This window comes from Papaver somniferum, chromosome 7 (genome assembly GCF_003573695.1).
Source record: "Papaver somniferum cultivar HN1 chromosome 7, ASM357369v1, whole genome shotgun sequence".
NCBI classification, from domain to species: domain Eukaryota; kingdom Viridiplantae; phylum Streptophyta; class Magnoliopsida; order Ranunculales; family Papaveraceae; genus Papaver; species Papaver somniferum.
The window spans coordinates 269,954,595-269,976,672 of NC_039364.1; the positions used below are offsets into that span (position 1 = coordinate 269,954,595).

Consider the following 22,078-nt stretch of genomic DNA (forward strand, 5'->3'; position numbering starts at 1 on the left):
AACAACTTTTTCAAAAAAAAGAAAAAGAAATCGAAGAAAATTCCTGAGACCCAACCAATACTTAGGAGAAGCTGTCCGCGGACAACAGTTTAGATATGGACGATAAGAAAATAGCTCAACTAACCAGAAAGCATTATTGCCGAAAATATACTTGATTATTAACAAATCTTACTCAACGGGACTTTTATGAGTAAGCATTCAACCTTTGTGATTAATTATCACAAGTATGAGCCCTAAGCTCAATAAATGAATGGTGTTCACGATTGAGTTTTTTCTTTCTTCCAATTCTAGAATAAATTCCTTTTTGATGTGAAAAATCATCATAAAACTTACTGTCATCAAAATATGAGACTAAGTTAGAATCATTATGAGAAGAGGTTTGTGTGGAGGATTTTGACAGCCCGTTGATAAGATCCTTGTATCTCTCAATTATCAGATTAAGGTTGTCCTTCATAACTCCACTTTTGCTTCCATCTACAGGGACCTTTTTCACATCTTGAACATCATTCTTCTCATAAGGTTGAGAGGGACCTTTATGAAATCTCCTTGACCAAATTGTATTAGGGTTGCAATTTTTCCGAACATTCGATGAGAAAATTGAACTGAATTTTTTGGAAGACTTCACAGGGTGAGTACTAAAACCAATTGGTTTATACATCCGAATGTCAGTTACACCTTTGAGAATTTAATCTAAGGTGTGTTGAAGTTGAACAATAGAATTGTTATTCAACCTAGATTTGCTTTTTCGTTCAACATGTCCTTTTGAATCACAAAAGAGACTTACTTTCTGATCACCTGAGTGATTAGAGTGAACAGACTTAACAATGTTTTTAGGAGATTTGTTTCTTCTGAGCGATGTGAAATTTCCTATATTAGAGGAAGAAACATGCATATCTTTTCTAAACGGAAGAGATTGCGATTTAGCTTCTGGAACTGAATTTTCAGTAGAGATATAAGCGATTGCCAGAGATAACACAATTTTCCATAGAGTCAGATCATTACAAACACAGACTTATAAAGTCTTAAGCGTGTGTTCCTGCTCTGATACCAATTGAAAAAGCGAGGGTCTAAAAACCACACCCAATATTCGCTTAGCAATCTTTATGGACTAACTCCAATATACATTCAAGAGAATCAACTAGATAGTCAGAATCAATCTTAAGAAAAGTATATCGAGGAGTTATATCTCAATTTCTCAATTCAATCTGCAATCAAACAAATAGGAATTTGCGAGTCCGATTGAATATAAGAAATAACTTGGACGGTATCAAAAACCAATATCCAAGTGTCAATCAATTTAATCAACAACTAAAGGTTGGATTCACAATTGATTGAACTTATGCACAACCAGTGATATTTTAATTATATAAACAAATATAATACAGAAAGAAATAACACAGACACCAGAAGTTTTTTTAACGAGGAAATGCAGAAAAAACCCGGGACCTAGTCCAGATTTGAACACCACACTGTATTAAGCCGCTACAGACACTAGCCTACTCCAAGTTAACTTCGGATCGGAGTAGTTGAGCCCTAACCAATCTCACACTGATCAAGGTACAGTTGCGTTGCTTACTCTATGAACCCCAGCAGTATTCTACGCACTTGATTTCCTTAGCTGATCTCACCCACAACTAAGAGTTTCTACGACCCAAAGTCGAAGACTTGATAAACCAATCTGTCGCACACGGAAAAGTTTACTGAATAGATAAATCTGTCTCTCACAGATAAAACTATGAGTTTTGTTCCGTCTTTTGATAAATCAAGGTGAACATGAATCAATTGATATACCGAACTTATATTCCCGAAGAATAGCCTAGGAATATCAATCAGCTCATAATAATCTTAATCGTATGGTAGCGAAACAAGATATTGTGGAATCACAAACGATGAGACGAAGATGTTTGTGACTACTTTTTATCTTGCCTATCAGAGATAAATCTCGAGCAAATCTTAGAGAAGATAATACTCAATATGATAGAACAAGGCAAGATCAGAACATGCAACTACAAAGAAAATAGTTGGGCCTGGATTCACAATCCCAATTAAGTCTTCAAGTCATTAACCTACAGGGTTTTGGAAAAAACCTAAGGTTAATGGATAATCGACTCTAGTCGCAACTAGTATCACACAGAAGGTATGGGGATTAGATTTCCCGGTTGCTAGAGTTCTCCTTTATATAGTCTTCAAATCAAGGTTTGCAATCAATGTTACCATGGTAAAAAAGCATTCAATGTTCACCATTTAGATGAAAACCTGATTAGACTCAAGCTAATATCTTTCAATTGTTAGATCGAACTTAGCTTGTTACACACAAATGAAAAGTGACTTCATTCAGATATGGGTAACCGTACCTAAACGTGTACACCTTTGTTGGTTCAATAATAGTTAACCGAAGTTAGACATATGAACACTTTCATATCAACCTCATTCATCTTAACCATAACTAGTTCAAATAACTCAAATGAAACTAGTTCTAGAGTTGTTCAATTGTTTATATTCTCATATAAGTATACAAGACACAATGAAGCAAAATCGATTTTGATTCACTCGAATCCAGTCATGAATATTATAGCCACGGTTTGCAAAAGATTGCATTCCTTATTATATAAATGTATTAGTCATGACCAAATCGATTTTAGAACATTATCCACTCAGGTATGCAAACGGGTACGCATACCTTAGTGCCCGAACTAAGTTTGGGTTCGCCAGTATGCGAACGGGTACACATACCACCAAACTCAGTATAAATTCCCGGACCTGAACCTCACGCCAGTACGCGTACTGGTATGCATACCATGGTTCCCGGACTTGGATTATATATATGCAAGTACGCATACTATGCTTATATCCAATTATTCTAAACTCTTATTTAAACCATTGAAACATTCTTGGAAGACTACAATAGATGTCTCACACAAACTATTAGCTTCAAAGCAATTTTCAAGTGATCGAATGATCAATACGAAACATTCCGAGTCTACATCAAATGACTATCTCATACAAGTCATGTAAGATGTTACAAGGCGATTTTCACATGATCATCTTTTGACTTTCGTCAAGAATACAAGATGAACTTGGTTAAAGCGAAAGCTTACCAACACATATTTCGAGCTTGAGATAGCAACGCTTGCGAGTTCGAACAATGATAAACTTGCTCATACCATGGGCGAGGAGTAGTTTTCTCATATGAAACCGCTTCATAATTAGTTCATTTTTGCTTTTTTCCCCCTCAGATAAAAGAGATGTATTTTTTTCGCTTTTAATAATATTCTTTGAGAATTCCCATGTAAGCTCTCTTCTTTTCGTAATACGAAAATGGTTTGTGATATAAGATTATTTGAGTTTTAAACCAACATGCCAAAACACCGTAATTTTCTAGCTTGTAGTGATATTATTATCTACTTGATCTTTTTCAGCAATAGTATATACATTTCCGGAGTTCCACGCGTAAAACGGTTTTTTTTGTCAACATAAAAACTGTCCTTTGAGTCATTCTCACAGGCTTCCAAACCATGTGACTTAACTTTTTTCCATAAACATCTTTTTCTACAGATTATGAGCATTTTTGGGCTATAATAGATTAAAGATAAATCCAATAAAGATAGATCCAATAAAATGTTTTTTTTTAAATCATTTTTTTCCTCCGAATTATTGATGTACTTGGCGCATTGATTGGGTTCTGAAGCGTCTGATCATTTGATGTCTGCCATGCTTGGGTACCTACAACATTACCTTTTATTTAAAAGGGTTCTAGATTGGAAAAAAGTTAAATGAAGTGATGATGGGTTTTATAAACAACCTACAAATTGACCTGCAAGTATACAGGGTCAATTGTATCTAGAATGGAAGAAAGGGAAAGTCCACAGGGACAAGGGGGAGCAAATGTTGTTTTCTAGCTTCTCTAGCTGCTTCCTAAGCTAACATGGAGCTGAATGGACTGATGTATGAGAGATGAATGGGGGCAGTAAACAGTGAGTGAAACAAGTAAAGATTGTGGTGCTAAGACATCACTGTGAGCATGAGGGGAAAACAAACAGTGAGCAATGAAGGTAAAAAAAAAATGAAAGAAAACAGAAAACAAGCAAAACAGTTGAAGATGGAAGTGTATGAAGATGGATGAGAATTCTCCTTCACCTAGCTAGTTCACCTTGGTTACATCCCTGTCATGTGGCTAGTTAACTACCTAAAGTCCTTGGATAACCCCTAGCATTGCCTATCTGATTAAAGCATAGGCAATCACAGGTCATTTAGGGTCTAGGTCTCTAACTAATATGGCTTTGTGAATCCCTTAGATTATCACTAACTCCTAGCATTAATGGTCTGTTTAAAGCACCACTAATCACAAGCCAGTGAACCTTTGGAATGTTACTAACCTAAATGTTTTGAGCTCAACAGGGTCTAACCCAAATGGCTAACCAACAAAGTTCAGTTGTCTTCTCACCCTAGTGGTCAAAGTTCTAGGTCAAAATATAAGCTCAGATTCCATCAAATGTGACATGTGCAAGTCAGTTTAAGCTCACAGCAAAATGGAGATGTCAATCTAGCTATCAAAGGCACAATCCTAGCACTGATAACAAATAAAGACATGTGATAAGAGTGTAAAGTGTATCTACACATGTGTAAAGAAATATCGGATGTTATGACTACTAATCACCAAGATATAGTTTCTCAGTCTAAGAACCAAGGTCGAAATCTAGCTAGCTGTCCGGACTTTACGAGAATTGTGAATGAGTTGGAGGTATTTCACAATTACTCGCGTTGTACATCAATGGCATACACCCTCCTTGCTTATTACAATGAAACAACAAAATGACTCTTATTTACATTGACTACTCTCTTTTATTTTTGGAACAAGAGAGGATGGAATTGATAAATACTTGATTTTTTTGTATTTTTCTGAATATATACATCGTTTTTTTTTTTTTTTTTTTTTTTTTTTTTTTTTGGAACAAGGAAACACTTTTGATACATAAGGAAAAAGAAACAAAAAATTACATGACACTTTGCAAGAGGTAGCCCTTTTTGATGCACCCAGTTAAATTCGATGGTTGTTTTTCTTAATGTAACCTCCACCTTCTATCCCAACCAACCAAAGAACAAGCTAGTCAAGTTTCGTTCAGTATTCTAAAGTGATTGGCAACTAAAACTTCCGATAGAACACCTCAAGGATGAGGCTATACATGTATTGGTAGATCGTGCGCGTGCAAGTTTCTTATCACTATGTGAATTGTGCTAGAATCAGGGTGCCTAAATATCTAGACTAAGACTCCTAATAAAAATACATATTTGCACAAGAGTCAACATTTCAAGGTAAATGAGCTCCATTTTTATGATTTTTTTAATTTTTTTTTTTTTTTGGAATTTTTAAATTTTTTCAAAAAGAAGGAGTTCTGCTTTTTTTTTTTTTTTTTCAATTATGGCATATTATCAAAGTATCTACTTTTCACCCCCAAACCTAAACTAAACATTGTCCTCAATGTTTCAAAATATGAACAATATTATAATACAACATATGAAGAGGATCATGCTGAGTAGAGAAAAAGGAAAGAGAATACCCGATTTCGGCGAAAGCAAGATTAGAACTCCGTTATTCAAGGCAAGAATCCAACATATGTCAGCCGAGATCATATTGGATTAGCAAAATATATACAAAAGGAACAAAAGTTTTTTTTTTTTTTTTTAAAAAAATTTATCTACTGGATTTTGTACAAAAAATTCACCATACACCAATAATCTAAAGAGTTGAGGATCAACCCAAAAGACGAAGTGTAGAGGTTTCAATAGCTTCACACAAATATAACAGGAAAGAAACGCAAGTGAAACTGTGAAACAAAATGAGCTACCCCCAAACCTGGATTTTTCAACGGACAAAATTTTGGAAACAAAATCTCGCAGTTTTCGGGGTTCATCATGCACAAGGTCTAGCTCGAAATGAACTGTGCTAGGGACGGGCAAACATGCTAATTCCAACTGTGGCTCCTCAAAGATATTATACTTAGATGCAAAATAGTCCAAAAGGACTTGGGAAGCACACAGTTCCAAACCTAGATTAGGGACTCTCAGAAAAGTCGGTTTGACAATATGGGTACAAACCAAATCTAGGTTGGGTGGAAGGCCATCAGATTGTGACTTATGTAGGACGATAGGCACATCATTACTAATCACATCAACATCTCCTAAGTCTTCTACACGTGTCACAACATGCTCACAATCATCAAACAAATTGGCAAGATCACAATCAGAGTCATCAACATCATCAACAAATTTATTCTCATGCATCGGCAAATCAGGAGAAATATCACAATGTGACCTAGGTAGAGAATCAGACACATCAAATATATTTTCATGCATATTAACATTAGTGTCTACAGAAGATTCAACTATTCCTATGTCATGCTCATCTTCACAGAATAATTGTACGAATCCCATGTCAATATCAAAATCATATGAATTACAATGAGTATTAGAAAGAACAACATTCATGAAGGTCGAGGGCGAGAAGCCATATGTTTTTGAACCAACAGGTTCCACAATATTTTCATGCTCTTCTAACATATCATCATAATCATCATAATCATCATCATGGTAGCATGCATATTGGTCCTCATTAATAGTGGTGGTGTCATTAGTCGATTCATGTGTCCTCTAAATTAGGTTCATATTCAACATCATTTACAAGAATGGGACTAGACACTTCATTAGGGACAACATACATTTCCTCATGAATTTCCTCCTTTTGTAGGTGAAGCAAAATCTGATCTAAACATGCCTGAATTCGTGATGTAGATCTATCAAAGTTTTGCTCACTGAGTCTGAAAGCTTCTGTAGTGGAGTCTAAATTCATGGGAGTACAAAATTCTTCATGTTCAAATTGTGGTGAATGGTACATGTGTGCATGGTCATTAGGGTTTACAAAATATTGATCGCAACCCTCAAAGGATTGATTATGGTCCCAATGACTACCATTCTCACAATTTATGGGCATTTCATACCTTGGATTTTCTCTAGATTGCCTAAAATTATGCAAAATATGACAATTCTCAACAGGGTGGTCTAAACTACCACATGCGGGACATGCATAGATTTCAGGTTGCCTAAGAAAATTAGATGTGACAGATTCCTCATGTGATTGCATTTCTAAAGCTGCGATTCGAGCTTCTAATTGATCGATCAGTGATGATTGTGTGAGTGAGGCACTAGCAAAATGTTCATTTTCACGTTGTGATGAATGATGCATGTGTGAATAGTTATTAGGGTTCATGGATTGAGGCTCGGGACTTTGAAAATGTCCATAATAATTCCTATAACTATTGACATCATGGTCTATGGGAGGTTCATAACGTGGAGTATGTCCATACGCAAGTTCTCTAAGGGATTTGTTGTATTCCCCAACTGTAGACCAAGATCTAGACATGATTTGGCTCAAAATCTAAGTAACTATGTTACAAAGCCCAAAATTTGGTTTTTAATGGGTTTGGATTTTTGGGAAAAATTTGGTTTTTTTAATTGGGAGCAAAAATTTTGGTTTTAGTATTGGGAGCAAGCCCACATTGGTGGGAGAAATTGCTTTGCCAAGGGAAGGTGAACAAGCCCACAATGTGTATGCAAACTGAAGCCCAATATAGCTTTTGAGATAGCCCAATTGTTGCTTGTTTGGTCTGCGGCCCAGTTGGGCTTTTAAAAGTTCAGTTTTTCTAATTTAAAACTACAGGCCCAAATCAATCTAACACCACAAGCCCACAAGAAATTAATTACAAACCCAACAGAAAAATGGAAAAAATTATTACAAGCCCACAAATTAAAAATGGAAGCCCACAGGTTGGGTTCTCTTAATGGGTTTAGGCTTACTTGCTTAAGCACAGCCCAACTGCTCAGTTTGGTTGCAAAAGCCCAGTTGGGATTTGGATCATCCTAAGCTTTTGTCTTTGTTGAGGCCCAGTTGGGCTTGGCTCAACTTGTTAAGCTTGGCAGCGACTTCAGCAGGCCCAGTTGGGCTTGTGATTTTCTCCTCAGCAGCACAGTCCTGTTGGGCTTGGTCTTCAGCAGGGTCACCAGCTCAGGGCTTTGCAGCAGGAGCAGATCAACAGCAACAGGTGCAGAAGGCAGCAGCAGGCAGCAACAGGGAGAGTAACAGCCTCAGTTCCACCAGTTCACCAGCAACATCAGAGGCAGTGCAAATGGGCTAAGCAGTTCACATCAGTGCACTAATGCAACAGGCAAGAAGATTCTTTGATGTTGTGCAAGAACAGCAAGCCAACAACTAGATGAAGATGTAAACAGCAAGAATGCCCTGTAAACAGCAAATGATGCAAGTGCAGCTGCAAGTTAAGAGCAGCAGCAAGCAAATGAGCAAGGAAAGAAAAACAACATATGCACCGCAACCGAGTCCCCGGCAGCGGCGCCAAAAACTTGATGGGTTTTATAAACAACCTACAAATTGACCTGCAAGTATACAGGGTCAATTGTAGCTAGAATGGGAAGAAAGGGAAAGTCCACAGGGACAAGGGGGAGCAACTGTTGTTTTCTAGCTTCTCTATCTGCTTCCTAAGATAACATGGAGCTGAATGGACTGATGTATGAGAGCTGAATGGGGGCAGTAAACAGTGAGTGAAACAAGTAAAGATTGTGGTGCTAAGACACCACTGTGAGCATGAGGGGAAAACAAACAGTGAGCAATGAAGGTAAAAAAAAAATGAAAGAAAACAGAAAACAAGCAAAACAGTTGAAGATGGAAGTGTATGAAGATGGATGAGAATTCTCCTTCACCTAGCTAGTTCACCTTGGTTACATCCCTGTCATGTGGCTAGTTAACTACCTAAAGTCCTTGGATAACCCCTAGCATTGCCTATCTGATTAAAGCATAGGAAATCACAGGTCATTTAGGGTCTAGGTCTCTAACTAATATGGCTTTGTGAATCCCTTAGATTATCACTAACTCCTAGCATTAATGGCCTGTTTAAAGCACCACTAATCACAAGCCGGTGAACCTTTGGAATGTTACTAACCTAAATGTTTTGAGATCAACAGGGTCTAACCCAAATGGCTAACCAACAAAGTTCAGTTGTCTTCTCACCCTAGTGGTGAATTATAACATAACAAACATGGTGATTTACATGAACATTAACATACACAAGAACATGAACATAACATCAGAACAGAGTTTAACAGTGAAGAACAAGTAGTGACAGTATAATTGAAATTGAAATTAAACATGAAATTGAAATTAAAATTAACCCAATTAGGGGGTATCTCAGCTAACCCAAGAACACCTATTACAACACCCCAAAGCATCTATTTATGTTTATACACACTCTCTCCAAAATCCCAAAAAAAAACAGAAAAATTAGGGTTTGATAAAAATTGAAATTAATGCATACCTAATATCTGAAAACACTTGAGATCTTCGACCCATGCTTCTATTTCCTCTATTGCGTCTCCTGCTACTCTCAATTGATTCTCTAACCTAACTTATTTCATCATCCCTTAATCCTAGGGTTTCAGAGAAAAAGGGTTGAGAAATGATGAAATAAGTTGATAGAGGGGTAGGGTAGTGATGGGTTTACGTATGGAAGAGATTTGAGGGCTCGTGTGGAGTTGGTGGTGGTGGCAGCGAGTTGGTGGAGCAGGTGGAAGGGGAAGGCTCTGCTGTGGAGAAGAAGAAAGGGGGAGAAGAAGGAGAACCCGATGGAAATTTTTTAGGGTCTTGTTTGGGTGTGGGTATTAGGTATTTGGGTATTAAGGTGTGAGGCAAGGATAAAGATTTTGATGTTTCGCGAAGCTGAGCCGTGGGATGATAACTTCTGAAACGAATCTAACGGCGAGATGGAGACAGATTATGAGCGACCGTTGGATGCAAAAATACAACGAAACTAACGGCTCAAGATGAAGTTAGGTGTTGTAGTGTTGGTCAGCTGCATCGAAATCTGATGCATGATGACGCAGCGACCGTTGGATGATGGAATGGATCCAATCTTACGGTTAAGAAGGAAAACGGGTTTGGGTATTGAATTTTGGGTTTAGGATATGGGTTTGGGTTTAGGAATTGGATTTGGTCTTAGGTAATCTTGAGCCCACTTCTTCTTTAAGAACAATTTCTTCCTTTTTAAGCCCATTTTCATCCTTGAGTCTTCCATACCGCGTTCTGCACTTCTTTTCCGCTAGAGTTTCCTCCGGCTTTTTTTCGTGTCTTTGCTCTTTTCGCTCCGCAACTCATCTAGTCTTTATTTATTACCTAAAAATGCAAAATTAATTAATAAAAATATTTATTCTTGAAAACAATGAAAATACAGAATATGTGATAAAATGTAGAATTAATGCACAAAGGATGAGTTAAATGCCAAGAAAAATATATAGAAATATGCACTTTTTAGCACTCATCAAGTGATCGTACACAATCACATGATCCCAACAATAAAAGGCGATATAAGATAAACTTGCTCTTACCATGGGCGAGGAGTAGTTTTCTCATATGTAACCGCTTCATAATTAGTTCATTTTGGCTTTTTTTCCCCTTAGATATAAGAGATGTATTTTTTTTTCGCTTTTAATAATATTATGTGAGAATTCCCATGTAAGATCTCTTCTTTTCGAAATACGAAAATGGTTTGTGATATAAGATTGTTTGAGTTTTAAACCAACATGCCAAAATACCGAAATTTTCTAGAATCTGGAAATAACCGGCTGGTAGCGTTAGAAAAACACTTAAACATGGGAGAGAACTAAAACACATCAAAATAAATGGGTTGAAAGACATATTTTACCTGTAAAACAAAATATGCAACATAATATTTTCTTTATCTAATTGTTCTTAACACTTTAAATACATCATATGTTCTGAAGATGAACAAAGGTTTAAAACAGGTTACAAGTTACTTAAACTCCTGAAACAAACAGTTCAAAGTTCTGTGTTTAAAATTAAAACAAAGTTAAAACAACAGTTCCACATCACTTTCACTTCTATTCCATAAATATGCAAGACTGCGACAACGATAAAACATGAACATCAAGCTCTCTGTCGCCCCATTGCTTGAAAGAACGAGCATCTTTTTATATGAGCTATAAAATTAGATGTCCCATTTCGCATGACATCAACAACATATATCTTTGAGCAGTGCCTACACTTTGCTGTTGTAGAATCCAGTTTCTCAAAGTGTTCCCATACTGCAGATCTCACTTTTCCTTGAGTTGAATTACGTGTATCCATATAACAAAATCAACAAAATTTAACATCTTCATATACACAAAACACTCATCAATCATCTTCTCGCTAAACAAAATTGAACATCTCATATGTTGTGGACAGATACATACATTTAGTTATTACTCATTAACACAGATACAGTTGTGCAGGTTAACCAAAGATGCAATGCAAGTTAAGTAAACAAAACTAACAAAAGTAACCACAAATTCAGTTGAATTCATTCATGAGAAAAACAACGACCAAATCAAGTTGGTCATCTTCTGATATTACTTCTACAATAGTAACCACAAATCAAATCACCATAAAAAAGACATCCCATTTGGAAAGTCTCTTCTTCATCTTTTCATAAATAGAAAGCATCACAAATACATAGAGTCGGGATTTTACAGTAAAACTTCAAAACCTTAAGAAATTTGGGGGTTTTTTGGCTGTAAAATAGAAAGACGGGAAGATCATAAAAATAATTAGAAGAATTATGAAATTCTAAGAGAAACCCATAATTTTATAAAGCTTATAAACATAAATTCAGTCATAAAAAGACAACCCTAACATGCTTCTAAACTCATAATCACACAAATGAGCAAAAATCAACATCAATGAGTGATTACGAACCATGAATCAATCTAAGTAAAAAACATGAATCAATCTAAAATTAAACCCTAAATCAATCCAATTTATCCAACATCGATTCAACAAAAAAAGGAAGAATAAGAATAACTTATTAATTAAGTACCTGACTCAACAGAGATTCAATAGAAAGAAGAAGAAGAAAGAGTGAACAGAGATTCAACAGATTGAAGAAGTGAAAAAGATAAGTGAGTAGTGCTCGACTGCTCTTCAGAGGAAAAAATAAAAAGAAGAACCGGATGAATGAGAAACTCCCTCGATAGATAACACCTAGGATGGATTGATGGGATTAATACTAATCTAAAAATCTACGGATGACATTAACCGGTTCTTTTGGTCCGGTTCCTGCCGGTTATTCCCCTAGAACCAGTGTCTGTACTGGTCTGCTCCGGTTCTTAAGTTTGAGGACCGGTCCCTGTACCGTTTATTCCGGTTCCGGTACGGTACCGGTCCGGTTCTTTCAGTTCCAGTCCGGTACAGGGACTCCAGACCAGTTCTTGTGGAGCCTTATATGTAACCGCTTCATAATTAGTTCATTTTGGCTTTATTTTTTCCTTATACAAAAAAGATGTATTTTTTTCTCTTTTAATAATATTCTGTCAGAATTCCCATGTAAGCTCTTTTTTTTTTCAAAATACGAAAATGGTTTATGATATAAAATTGTTTGAGTTTTAAACCAACATGCCGAAACACCATAATTTTCTAGCTTGCAGTGATATCATTATCTACTTGATCTTTTTCAGCAATAGTATATATTTTTCTGGAGTTCTACACAAAAAACATTTTTTTGTCAACATAAAAACTGTCCTTTGAGTCATTCTCACAGGCTTCCAAACTATGTGACTTAACTTTTTTCCATACACGTCTTTTTCTACAGACTATGAGCATTTGTGCGCTATAATAGATTAAAGATAGATCCAAATAAAATGTTTTTTTTAAATCTTTTGTTTTCTTCGAATTATTGATGTACTTGGCGCATTGATTGGGTACTGAAGCGTCTGATCATTTGATGTCTGCCATGCTTGGGTACCTACAACATTACCCTCTGTTTAAAGGGGATTCTAGCTTGAAAAAATGTTAAATGAAGTGATCGTACACAATCACATGATCCCAACAATAAAAGGAGATACATGATAAACTTGCTCATAGTCATACCATGGGCGAGGAGTAGTTTTCTCGTATGTAACCGCTTCATAATTAGTTCATTTTGGTTTTTTTCCCCCTTAGATATAAAAGATGTATTTTTTTTCGTTTTTAATAATATTATGTGAGAATTCCCATGTAAACTCTCTTCTTTTCGAAATACGAAAATGATTTGTGATTTAAGATTGTTTGAGTTTTAAACCAACATGCCCAAACACCAAAATTTTCTAGAATCTGAAAATAACCGGCCGATAGCATTAGAAAAACACTTAAACATGGGAGAGAACTAAAACATATCAAAATAAATGGGTTGAAAGACATATCTTGGATGTAACACTAAAAGACCATGGAAAAATGGTATGTCTCTTAACTTTACAAGTAGAGTGCACGTGCTTTGCACGTTTTCGTTCAGATTTATTTTTAGATACACTAATTTACCTATTATCTACTACAAATCCTCATATTTCTATCTATTACGTTTAGATCCCTGTACATTATGTTTACCTTTTATTCTGCTAGAAGTCTCCACGTTTAAATTTATTCTGTTTGAGTACCCTCATTTATTGTTATTACATTTAAGTCCCCGTGTGCGGACACCAAAATTTAACATGATCTAACGGCTGAATTATGAGATCATCAGATCCACGGACGAAACAAAATGTGCAGACACCAAATTTTGGTTAATGAAGACATGGAAATGTTTCCCTCTTTCTTGTTGCTACTAAAAGGGGGGAGATTTTCTATGCAAGCATACAGTATGACTACATGGATTTAAAAATGGAAATTTTGATCATTGAACTGGGAAGAAAATTCTTGGGCATACAAGTAAAAACAATCTTGGATTGTTTTTGAAGAAGTGTATGGAGTCTATGGACACAACAAGTGTGACGGACTTTAGAAGCTACCCCTTCTCAAATCTCCGAGCTCTAATCATGCACTGATTTATTTATTTTAAAACCTCTATATGGCGGCACATGCTTTACCTAAAGAGCTTGCTATCAGGTCTTGATTTTTTTTCTCTGGAAAGTTATTGCTCTCGGTTATTGATGAGTGGCTAGTTAATTACTGATCTCCTAAAAAAGACGTATTGTTTGTGTGTATAAATACTTCACGCGGTGATTAGGGGCGAGCATGGGCCGGTTTTCACCTCATCCACATCCAATCCAATGCATTACGGATTTCAAATTTGATATCCACATCCAATTCAGATCCAACGGATTTGCATCCAATGGATGCACGGATGGACGGATTGGATGGGATAATCTAATGGATTTGTTTTAGTTAAAATTCATAGTAAAGAAAATAAAGCGAACATAAATGACTCCTTATAAAACCTACATATCATATATATGTATACAAGTATAAAAATGTCATGTACAACACCCCAAGTAAACACCTTGAAACTTCCTAAATGATCCATAGTATTTTCTTGAACTATATAAATGCCCTTAATTTAACGGATATGGATGTCCAACGGATTTTCGAGGTTGTATCCGGGCCCGATTCGTAATTCGTTGGATTTCAAAATTTTCATCCACATCCAACCCATCAACGAACGGTCCGGACATCCATCCACAAAAGAACGGTTGGTCCCCGTTAAATCCGCGGATTACGGGCCAAATGCTCACCCCTAGCGGTGATCCTAGCTAAAAAAAGAACGATTTTTTGGGGACCATGGTTTTTTTGGGGGGACCATGGTTTTATTTTGGGTAAAGGCATTAGAAGTAATTCTAGGTCACCCCATATCTAGTTATTTATTTAATACCTAATCTACCCTCTTAATTAATTTTAGGTTATGATTAGCGAATGATTAGTTAAAAATAATTAGTGAGATTAAATTAAAAGATGAGTTTATTATTAGTTGAGTAGAATTATTGAGAGAGTAGAGTTAGAGAAGATGAAGGAGAAAAACATGGAAAATAATTTTTTTCTTCTAATTCACTAAGTTTGAGTATTCAAATGATGAAAACTCATCTGATTCTTCATCTCCATCCTCTCCTAGAATATTTGTTAATCTTCAAAATGATCCGGATTTGAACTGGATTTTGAACAATTCGGTTACTTTATATGAAGAAAAAGTAACCGAACTCATCTGAAGATGTAGTTCGGTTGCCCCGTGAGATGAACAAGTAACCGAACTCATTTGAAAGTGTAGTTCGGTTACTTGTTCCAAACACGCAGGTTACCGAACTCTCTGATAATTTCTAGGAGTTACAGCGTTATGTTCGGTTGGTTCTCAACTAACCGAACTTTGGTGTACAAAGTTCGGTTGGTTCGCAAACTGCATGCACTTTTGATCTAACCGAACTTTACGTAATATAAGAGTATATAAGTTTACAAAGTTCGGTTCTTTCGCAAACTTGAACCTAACAGCTAACCAACCGAACTCTGAGTTCGGTTTCTGCGATAAATTTGTGAAGTTACCGAACTTAACAAACAAACAAAAATGTGAAGTTCCAGCATCTATTGGCTAAGTTCGGTTACTTTGTAGTTTTAAAACTTTTTGCGAACAAACCGAACTCTATTGGCTAAGTTCGGTTATTTTGGAACTCAACATAATGGCCACAACAACACGGTTCGGTTAGACTGGATTTTTTTTTTTTCGGTTCTAAGGGTGGAGTTCGGTTACTTTGTAATTTTAATTTTTTTTTTGCGAAACAACCGAACAGAGAGTTCGGTGACTTAATTTTAAATCCAATAGAACCGAACTGTTCTTCGTGTTCTTCATTTTCAAGAAGTTCGGTTAGTAAACTAGGGTTTTTTGGAAAATTGACCTAACCGAACATGGCTCTGTAACTCCTATTAAAACCCTATTTTGATGATTTCTATTCGATTGAAGCAATCAAAATCAAATTAAAGCGAAGGGTTTGTTGGAAAATACCTCCGGAGTGGTCCCATGGCAGAATCAGGTTGCGGTTGGCGCCTTTTATACTCGATAAAATTATTATGTAACTGAACTTAATTGTGATTGCATTGATGTTGTTACATTTCTTAAAAAGGCGGTGGTGGTGGTGGTGGTGGGAGGAGGTGGTGGTAATCGGTGGTTGGTGGTGGTGATAATCGGAGGAGGTGGTGGTGGTAATCGGCGGTGGTGGGTGGTGGTGGTGGGAGGAGGTGGTGGTTATATATATATAGGTGGTTATTAGGTTGGTTTTAAATTAAATTAGGTTAAGGGTAGGTTAGTCATTTCAACGTTTTAGGACACCCCTTATCACTATAGGGAAGGTGGCCTAATAAAACCATGGTCCCCTCAAAAAAAAACCATGGTCCCTAAAAAATGAAACCTGTTTTGAGGCATACTCAGTTATTTTGAGGCATACTCATTCACTATACCATCTAGATTGGGTTTATAAGGGGTGTCTAAATGTAGTACAATTACCTATATATCCTTAAACAATTCAAATTATTAGAGTGCCCTCATCCTCAAAAACCTGAAATCAAAAATCAAAATAAACTTTAAACTTAAACATCTTAGACTCCAATTCAATCACGAAATTGATCAAGCAAAGCAAACACGGATCAAAATCAACGATGTTGGAGTGCGAAATCCAAATTTCCATTGCTCTTAGATGTATTTTAGAATTCATGTGTAACAAACTCATCTTGTTTTTGATTGATTTTATTTTGTTTGATCCATAGAATATGATTTCAAAGATGAAATTAGGGTTTTCATAAGATCAGTCGGCTGATCTTAGAGTATCAATTTTGAGCCGAACATAATGTATGATTTAGAGAAACACTATCTTCGGCTAATGCGACTTTGCTAGATTTTGTTCGAATCAATCGAACTTAAATAAAAAATAAATAAGAAGAAATAACCTTCTCCTGGATACTTTGTTCAAAACTCATTTGTGGGTTCGACTTAGGTCATTAGATCATCTTATAGCCGAACGTTTCTCCTTAAAATCTTCCGAAAACTTGATTTTTATGTTGCATGTTCGGCTGACTCGAGCTACATGTTTTTGAGCCGAACCTATCTCTGTAACTTGAAGTATCAACCTTGTTTTTCCCATAACTTCTTCGTCCGATGTCAGAATGACCTCATTCTTTTTGCGTTCTTTTCAAAATTGAATTATCTTCAAGATGGTGATAAGAAATACTTAATTTGGATAAGTTGAACTTGGCCTTCTAGTCCTTGTTATGCTTTAGACGTTCTTCGCTCCTTTTCGTCGCGTTTCTTCCACTTCTTTTGGCTCTAGACACTTGGATCTTTGAAGAACCTCACTTTATAGCTATTTTGCATCCACTTCCATTGAATTTAAATGATTCACCTAAGTAAACAAATAAATAGAAAACAAGAGTAATACAAGTTTTTTTTACAGAGTGAAGTTCGGATGCTAATTTTTAAGCCGAACCTCAGTTTTTTGAAAATATACGTAGGTTCGGCTGATAACTTGTCAGCCGAACCTAGGTATATTTTCCGAAAACAGAGGTTCGGCTGAAAAGTTATCTGCCGAACTGTTCATCAGGTCAGTAGATCTGGGTTTTAAAAATTCAATTTTTTACAGATTCAACTTATAAAAAGAAATTAAACCTCGTATAGAAGTCTACCTCTGATTTGAATCACACATTTTGGTCATTTCTAATCACTAAAATCTCAAAATCGAAGACCCAAGTTTTTTTTCACTTCTTCTTCTTCTTCTTCCTCCCAAAAATCCCAACTCTCTCACATAAATTTGATTTATCTACTAATTCACCACTAATAATTTAATTTTTAATCAATCCTTAAAATTCCTAGCTAATCAAATCTATACATAATCATTAACACTAATTATAATAGGGTAGTTATGCCATTATAAAAAAGGATGAATAAGGGATGATGTTTTTTTTATTTAGTGATCATATTTTGGTGTTATTTAATATGCCTCAAAAAAATTCAGTATGCCTCAAAATAGGTTTCTAAAAAATCATTCTAAAAAAACAACTAAATACAAGCTCATCCTGTTGAGATATCAACGCGGACTTCATTAGTGAAGCCCAAGTCCTATAGTAATTATCTAGAGTTTTCTAGAGTACATAAAACTAAATAAGTAACAATAATTAAAACTAAAGAAACTACAAGCAACAGAGAAAAATTTGCGGCTGCATTGCCCAAACTCGACTACCTTTTCATTCTTTACTCTCTTAACTTCATCGCTATCTGATCCATTGCTCCTCTGATTCACTTCCATATCATTGAACCCCTGGACCAGGCCAATCTTTGGGCCCATCTGCATTCTTATAGTAGGACAAAGTAAGCTCATCCTCCAGATGCAAGGATTCCCATCCACCAGACTCAGTGAACAACTTCGGGCACGCTGCGATTTCTCAATGTGGAATTCCACTCCTTTCCGTTTAGTTTCCTACTGTTACAATAGTACTTCACGTCTGCAAAGTTCAGAAGATGTTTTACGCCAGCAGTGCTTTGTTATCAATTGAGCGGATTTGAAGCACGTCGCATGAATAGTCTGTGAACACCACTGCCATTGGCCCAGATTCAACCTGCGCCAGATTAACAATCTCAATATCGGTTAGCAGGACTACAAAGAAAAGGTGTTCCTACAAGTAGAACTAGGGCATGAAAAGTCAGGGCAATGTCAGCTGATGCCCCCAAGGTGAGAACTCCACTAAACTGGAAATTATTCAGATCCTGAAACATAGAAACTTAGACTGGGAATCCCACGGAGCCCTAGCAAAACAGCCTATGAAGTTGTCTAAATGTTTTCCAGCACCAAATGGAACACCATATCCTTAGTCCCAACCATCATGGCGTGATGAAAGTGGAACTGCAAGAGATGTGGCATCGTATCGTCTCCGCATTGCAAGAAAGACTGTTTTACAATGGTATCCTTGAAATGCATATGGAAACCTGAGGCTATGAATATGAACCCACTCCCAAGGGCCTCAGAGGTACCAAGAGCGGTTTCTCCCATCTGGGCAAGGATAATCAGGTAACTGAAAACCCAGAGGTTTTCATGCTTAGGGTACAAACAATCCTGCATGATAACGCAAGCCCAAGACAAGTCTCTTCTCGCAGCAACAAGAGACTTTACGCCAAAACCATCCGCAGTCTTAGTTGATCCTCACCCAACAACCTACAGGAAGATGCTCTTTTCAAAAGGTGAGCAAGTGTTGCCTGATGAAGCCTAAGTCTGTCCTCGCTAGCCTCCTCCTCTGTCATATCACAATGTTTCAGAATGGGTACAGCTGCTGCAGGTGTGATGGGAAGAAATGTGATTCCCTCGGGTAGATAATCTCGCATGTGAAGCGGTTCAGGCTTCGGACAGGACATGGTTTTAAAGGTGGAGCAGAAAGAGACAAAACAAAATATCTGCCTGGAACAGAAATTGGACCGTTTTACTGAAAGCTATTTAATTTCAAACCGAGGATGATCTTTCTGTCATCATCATCATATTAAACCAACTTCTCTTCTAGATTCTTGACATCCTTGTTATTCTTAAAACTAGTACATGTAGACCCTAGTTCATCTTTTTCTCCTGTTACTCAAAATTTATTAGTTTCCATAGCTATTTTTGAAATATACTCCATAATTAAGTAAGTGGGTTCTCGTCCAAATTCCCCTAAGAGAGCTATGAAAACATCACGTACATATTAAGAGAAAAACGGAGATGAAGACGTATCGGCTTGTGAGAAAGAAGAATAAAGATGGCATTAGATTGAAAATCACCAAATTAATAAGTTGATAACTTGAGGAATGGCAAATAATTAGCACCTATAAACGGAACAGTTGTTGACAATAGGATATAGTACTAGCAAAGAAAAATGGAGGAGTGTTCATGTCAAAAGCTTTGACGTTCATAATATGAAATGGAGGTGATGAAAATTGGCTGATCAACTGTTGTTTTTTTGCATTTGTTAAGATCAGATCATATGGTTTTTGTGGGGGACCAAGTTGACCACTACCTAGTTTTATCAGAATATAAAAAAGTCGACTACCTAGTATGTTTTGGACCCAAGTTTACATTCTAGTCATAGTCATGTGACGAGGTGCCCATCAGCAACTCATAGTAACACACTATATCTCGGAATGTAACTAGGAACCCAAAAGATATTCTAGAATCCTAGGAGCCTAGGGGAGAGCTCTCATTTTCCCATGATATTTCCTGCACATACTACTAAGACTAGGTATTTGATTTCTTATACAAGAAAGTAAGTTTATCAAAGTTACCATTACGTTCTCCACTAAGACTAAGTAAATCAAATAGCAAAATGCGCAATAGACACAGCAATAAAAGTTATAAGAGTAATTCATGCATAATGGAATATCACTACATAAGTAGATTCAGGAAAGAAACCATGTAATCAATTCCCAACATGCTTAAAGTTTCAATGAAGTTTTATTAGCAGTACACTTACCTAAAGGTCTCTTACTTCGCTCCATGGCATCTTCAGTTTATTATTGTGTTCTGCCTCCTCACTTGAACATGCTCTTTTACCAGATCCCATTGTTTTTGTATCCTCTTCTCCTAATACTTTTAATGAAACAAAAGTATTCTTGTGAGGGATTGTTTCAGAAACAAACTTGCCAAAACTCACATCCATTTCGGCAGATGAATCTTTTGCACTGTAACTACAAATTTCTCCATTCGCATGATACAGAAGCCTACCACTCTTTGTATACCCAAACGGACATGATATGTTATTACAACAGAAATTAAACTCTTTGCTCCATCCCAAGCCATTATTATCCTTATTCTTTTTCAGTAACCATATATCAGTAACACCGCCCATGTAATAATAAGTAGCACTTAGAAAATCGCCTAAAACTCCTAGTGTAATAACAACATTAGGAACATCAGCTGGTGTCAAACCAGGTGCTGGAGGTTGAAGTTTACTAATCTTCTCATCAGCCAAATGGAAAGCAAGAATAATGGTTCCTTCGTAGTTCACCCAATGAAGAGATCCAATTGCAAGGGCACCAACAACTTTGCTAACAGTAAACATATCGATGTCCATTGTTCCCACATTTCTCCATCCAGTGCCACTGCCAAGAGTTTACACCTGAACAATCCCGAAATTTGAGTCTCCCCCAGTCTCACATATCCTAACAACCTTGTACTCATTGGTTGAAGGAATGTAACCAAAGACAGTCCACCAGCACTGCCCTTCAAATTCTGGAAGGATAACATACTCTCTGGTGATTGGATTACAGATGTAAACAGGTCCATAGTAACCCTCATAATATGAATTGAAGCAAATCAAACCATTGCAAGAACCAGCTAATGAACAACCATACTTGTAAAATAGAGGGCTTAAATTGATTCTTACATTTCTATTAAAGGGTACCTCATGATAATCCTCATCATATTCTGCATAATAAAGTTCTTCAGGATCTTGTTCAAGATTTGAGAAAATAAAATTCAACTTATCAGAATCATCAAGATGATGGTTCAAGTGTTTTTGAGGGAAGGATGGATGATGAACAACATCTTTCCAAGGTTTGCAAACCAACTTACACTCCAAAACAGTTTCAACAGGTAGCCTATTCAACATATCTAGTACGATATCTTCTGGGAGATTGTAAATCGTCCCCATGATGAAAAACCCTTGATTAGAGAAGAGTAAATTGAACCACAATATCTTATTTTCTAGGGTTTGAAGAAGAAAAATGGGGTTTTCTTTAGGAGACCAGAGATTGAGCAATTGAAATGGTCAGGGGTAGTAATGAATTCCAAACATTGACTTATAGTCAAGTCTTGTTGGTTAGGTCTAACATCACCGCGCGTCTCTCGACTATATTACGCTAAGGCCGGTTTTTACGGGGGTGGCTAATCCACCCATTTGCCATGTCAGCTGGCCTGATAAACTGGCCCGCCACTGTGGGAAATCTGATAAGCGACTGAGTTTCTTCCGTTCGGTTGATTTTGAATCTCCATCGGCTCTTTTTCCACTGCTATAAAAATGTGACATTTCAAACACAAAGTTACCCCAAATTTTTTATATGAAAAATTTATATCTTTTCTTTCTATGGAAAAATTTGAATCGCAACTTGACTTGGCTACCCAACTTGATTTATTTGGAGTAGTGCTTGAAGCCGCCGTTAGTAAGATATGTGATGGCTATAAAGAAATAGGTAAAAACCAAAGAAATTTACAAGTTTTGGAT

The 22,078-nt window shown here is 36.5% G+C and overlaps 2 protein-coding genes across 2 annotated transcripts; both read right to left on the bottom strand.

Moving 5' to 3' along the window:
- Positions 1–17,981: 17,981 nt before the first annotated feature.
- Positions 17,982–21,435, bottom strand: LOC113293808. The gene is made up of 2 exons (XM_026542308.1): positions 20,330–21,435; positions 17,982–18,454 (listed from the first exon to the last, which is right to left on the bottom strand). The coding sequence occupies exon 1, from the start codon at positions 20,927–20,929 to the stop codon at positions 20,330–20,332; it is 600 nt and encodes a 199-aa protein (XP_026398093.1). The 5' UTR covers positions 20,930–21,435; the 3' UTR covers positions 17,982–18,454.
- On the bottom strand, positions 20,969–21,508 carry LOC113296604 (F-box protein At3g07870-like). Its single transcript, XM_026544905.1, has one exon. It carries the CDS (start codon positions 21,506–21,508, stop codon positions 20,969–20,971), a length of 540 nt encoding a protein of 179 aa, XP_026400690.1.
- Positions 21,509–22,078: the final 570 nt, after the last annotated feature.

What these genes read in the sequence shown, in the direction of transcription:
- LOC113293808 (XM_026542308.1), bottom strand. Translation starts at nt 20,929, where the DNA reads ATGGACATCGATATGTTTACTGTTAGCAAAGTTGTTGGTGCCCTTGCA.
- LOC113296604 (XM_026544905.1), bottom strand. Translation starts at nt 21,508, where the DNA reads ATGGGGACGATTTACAATCTCCCAGAAGATATCGTACTAGATATGTTG.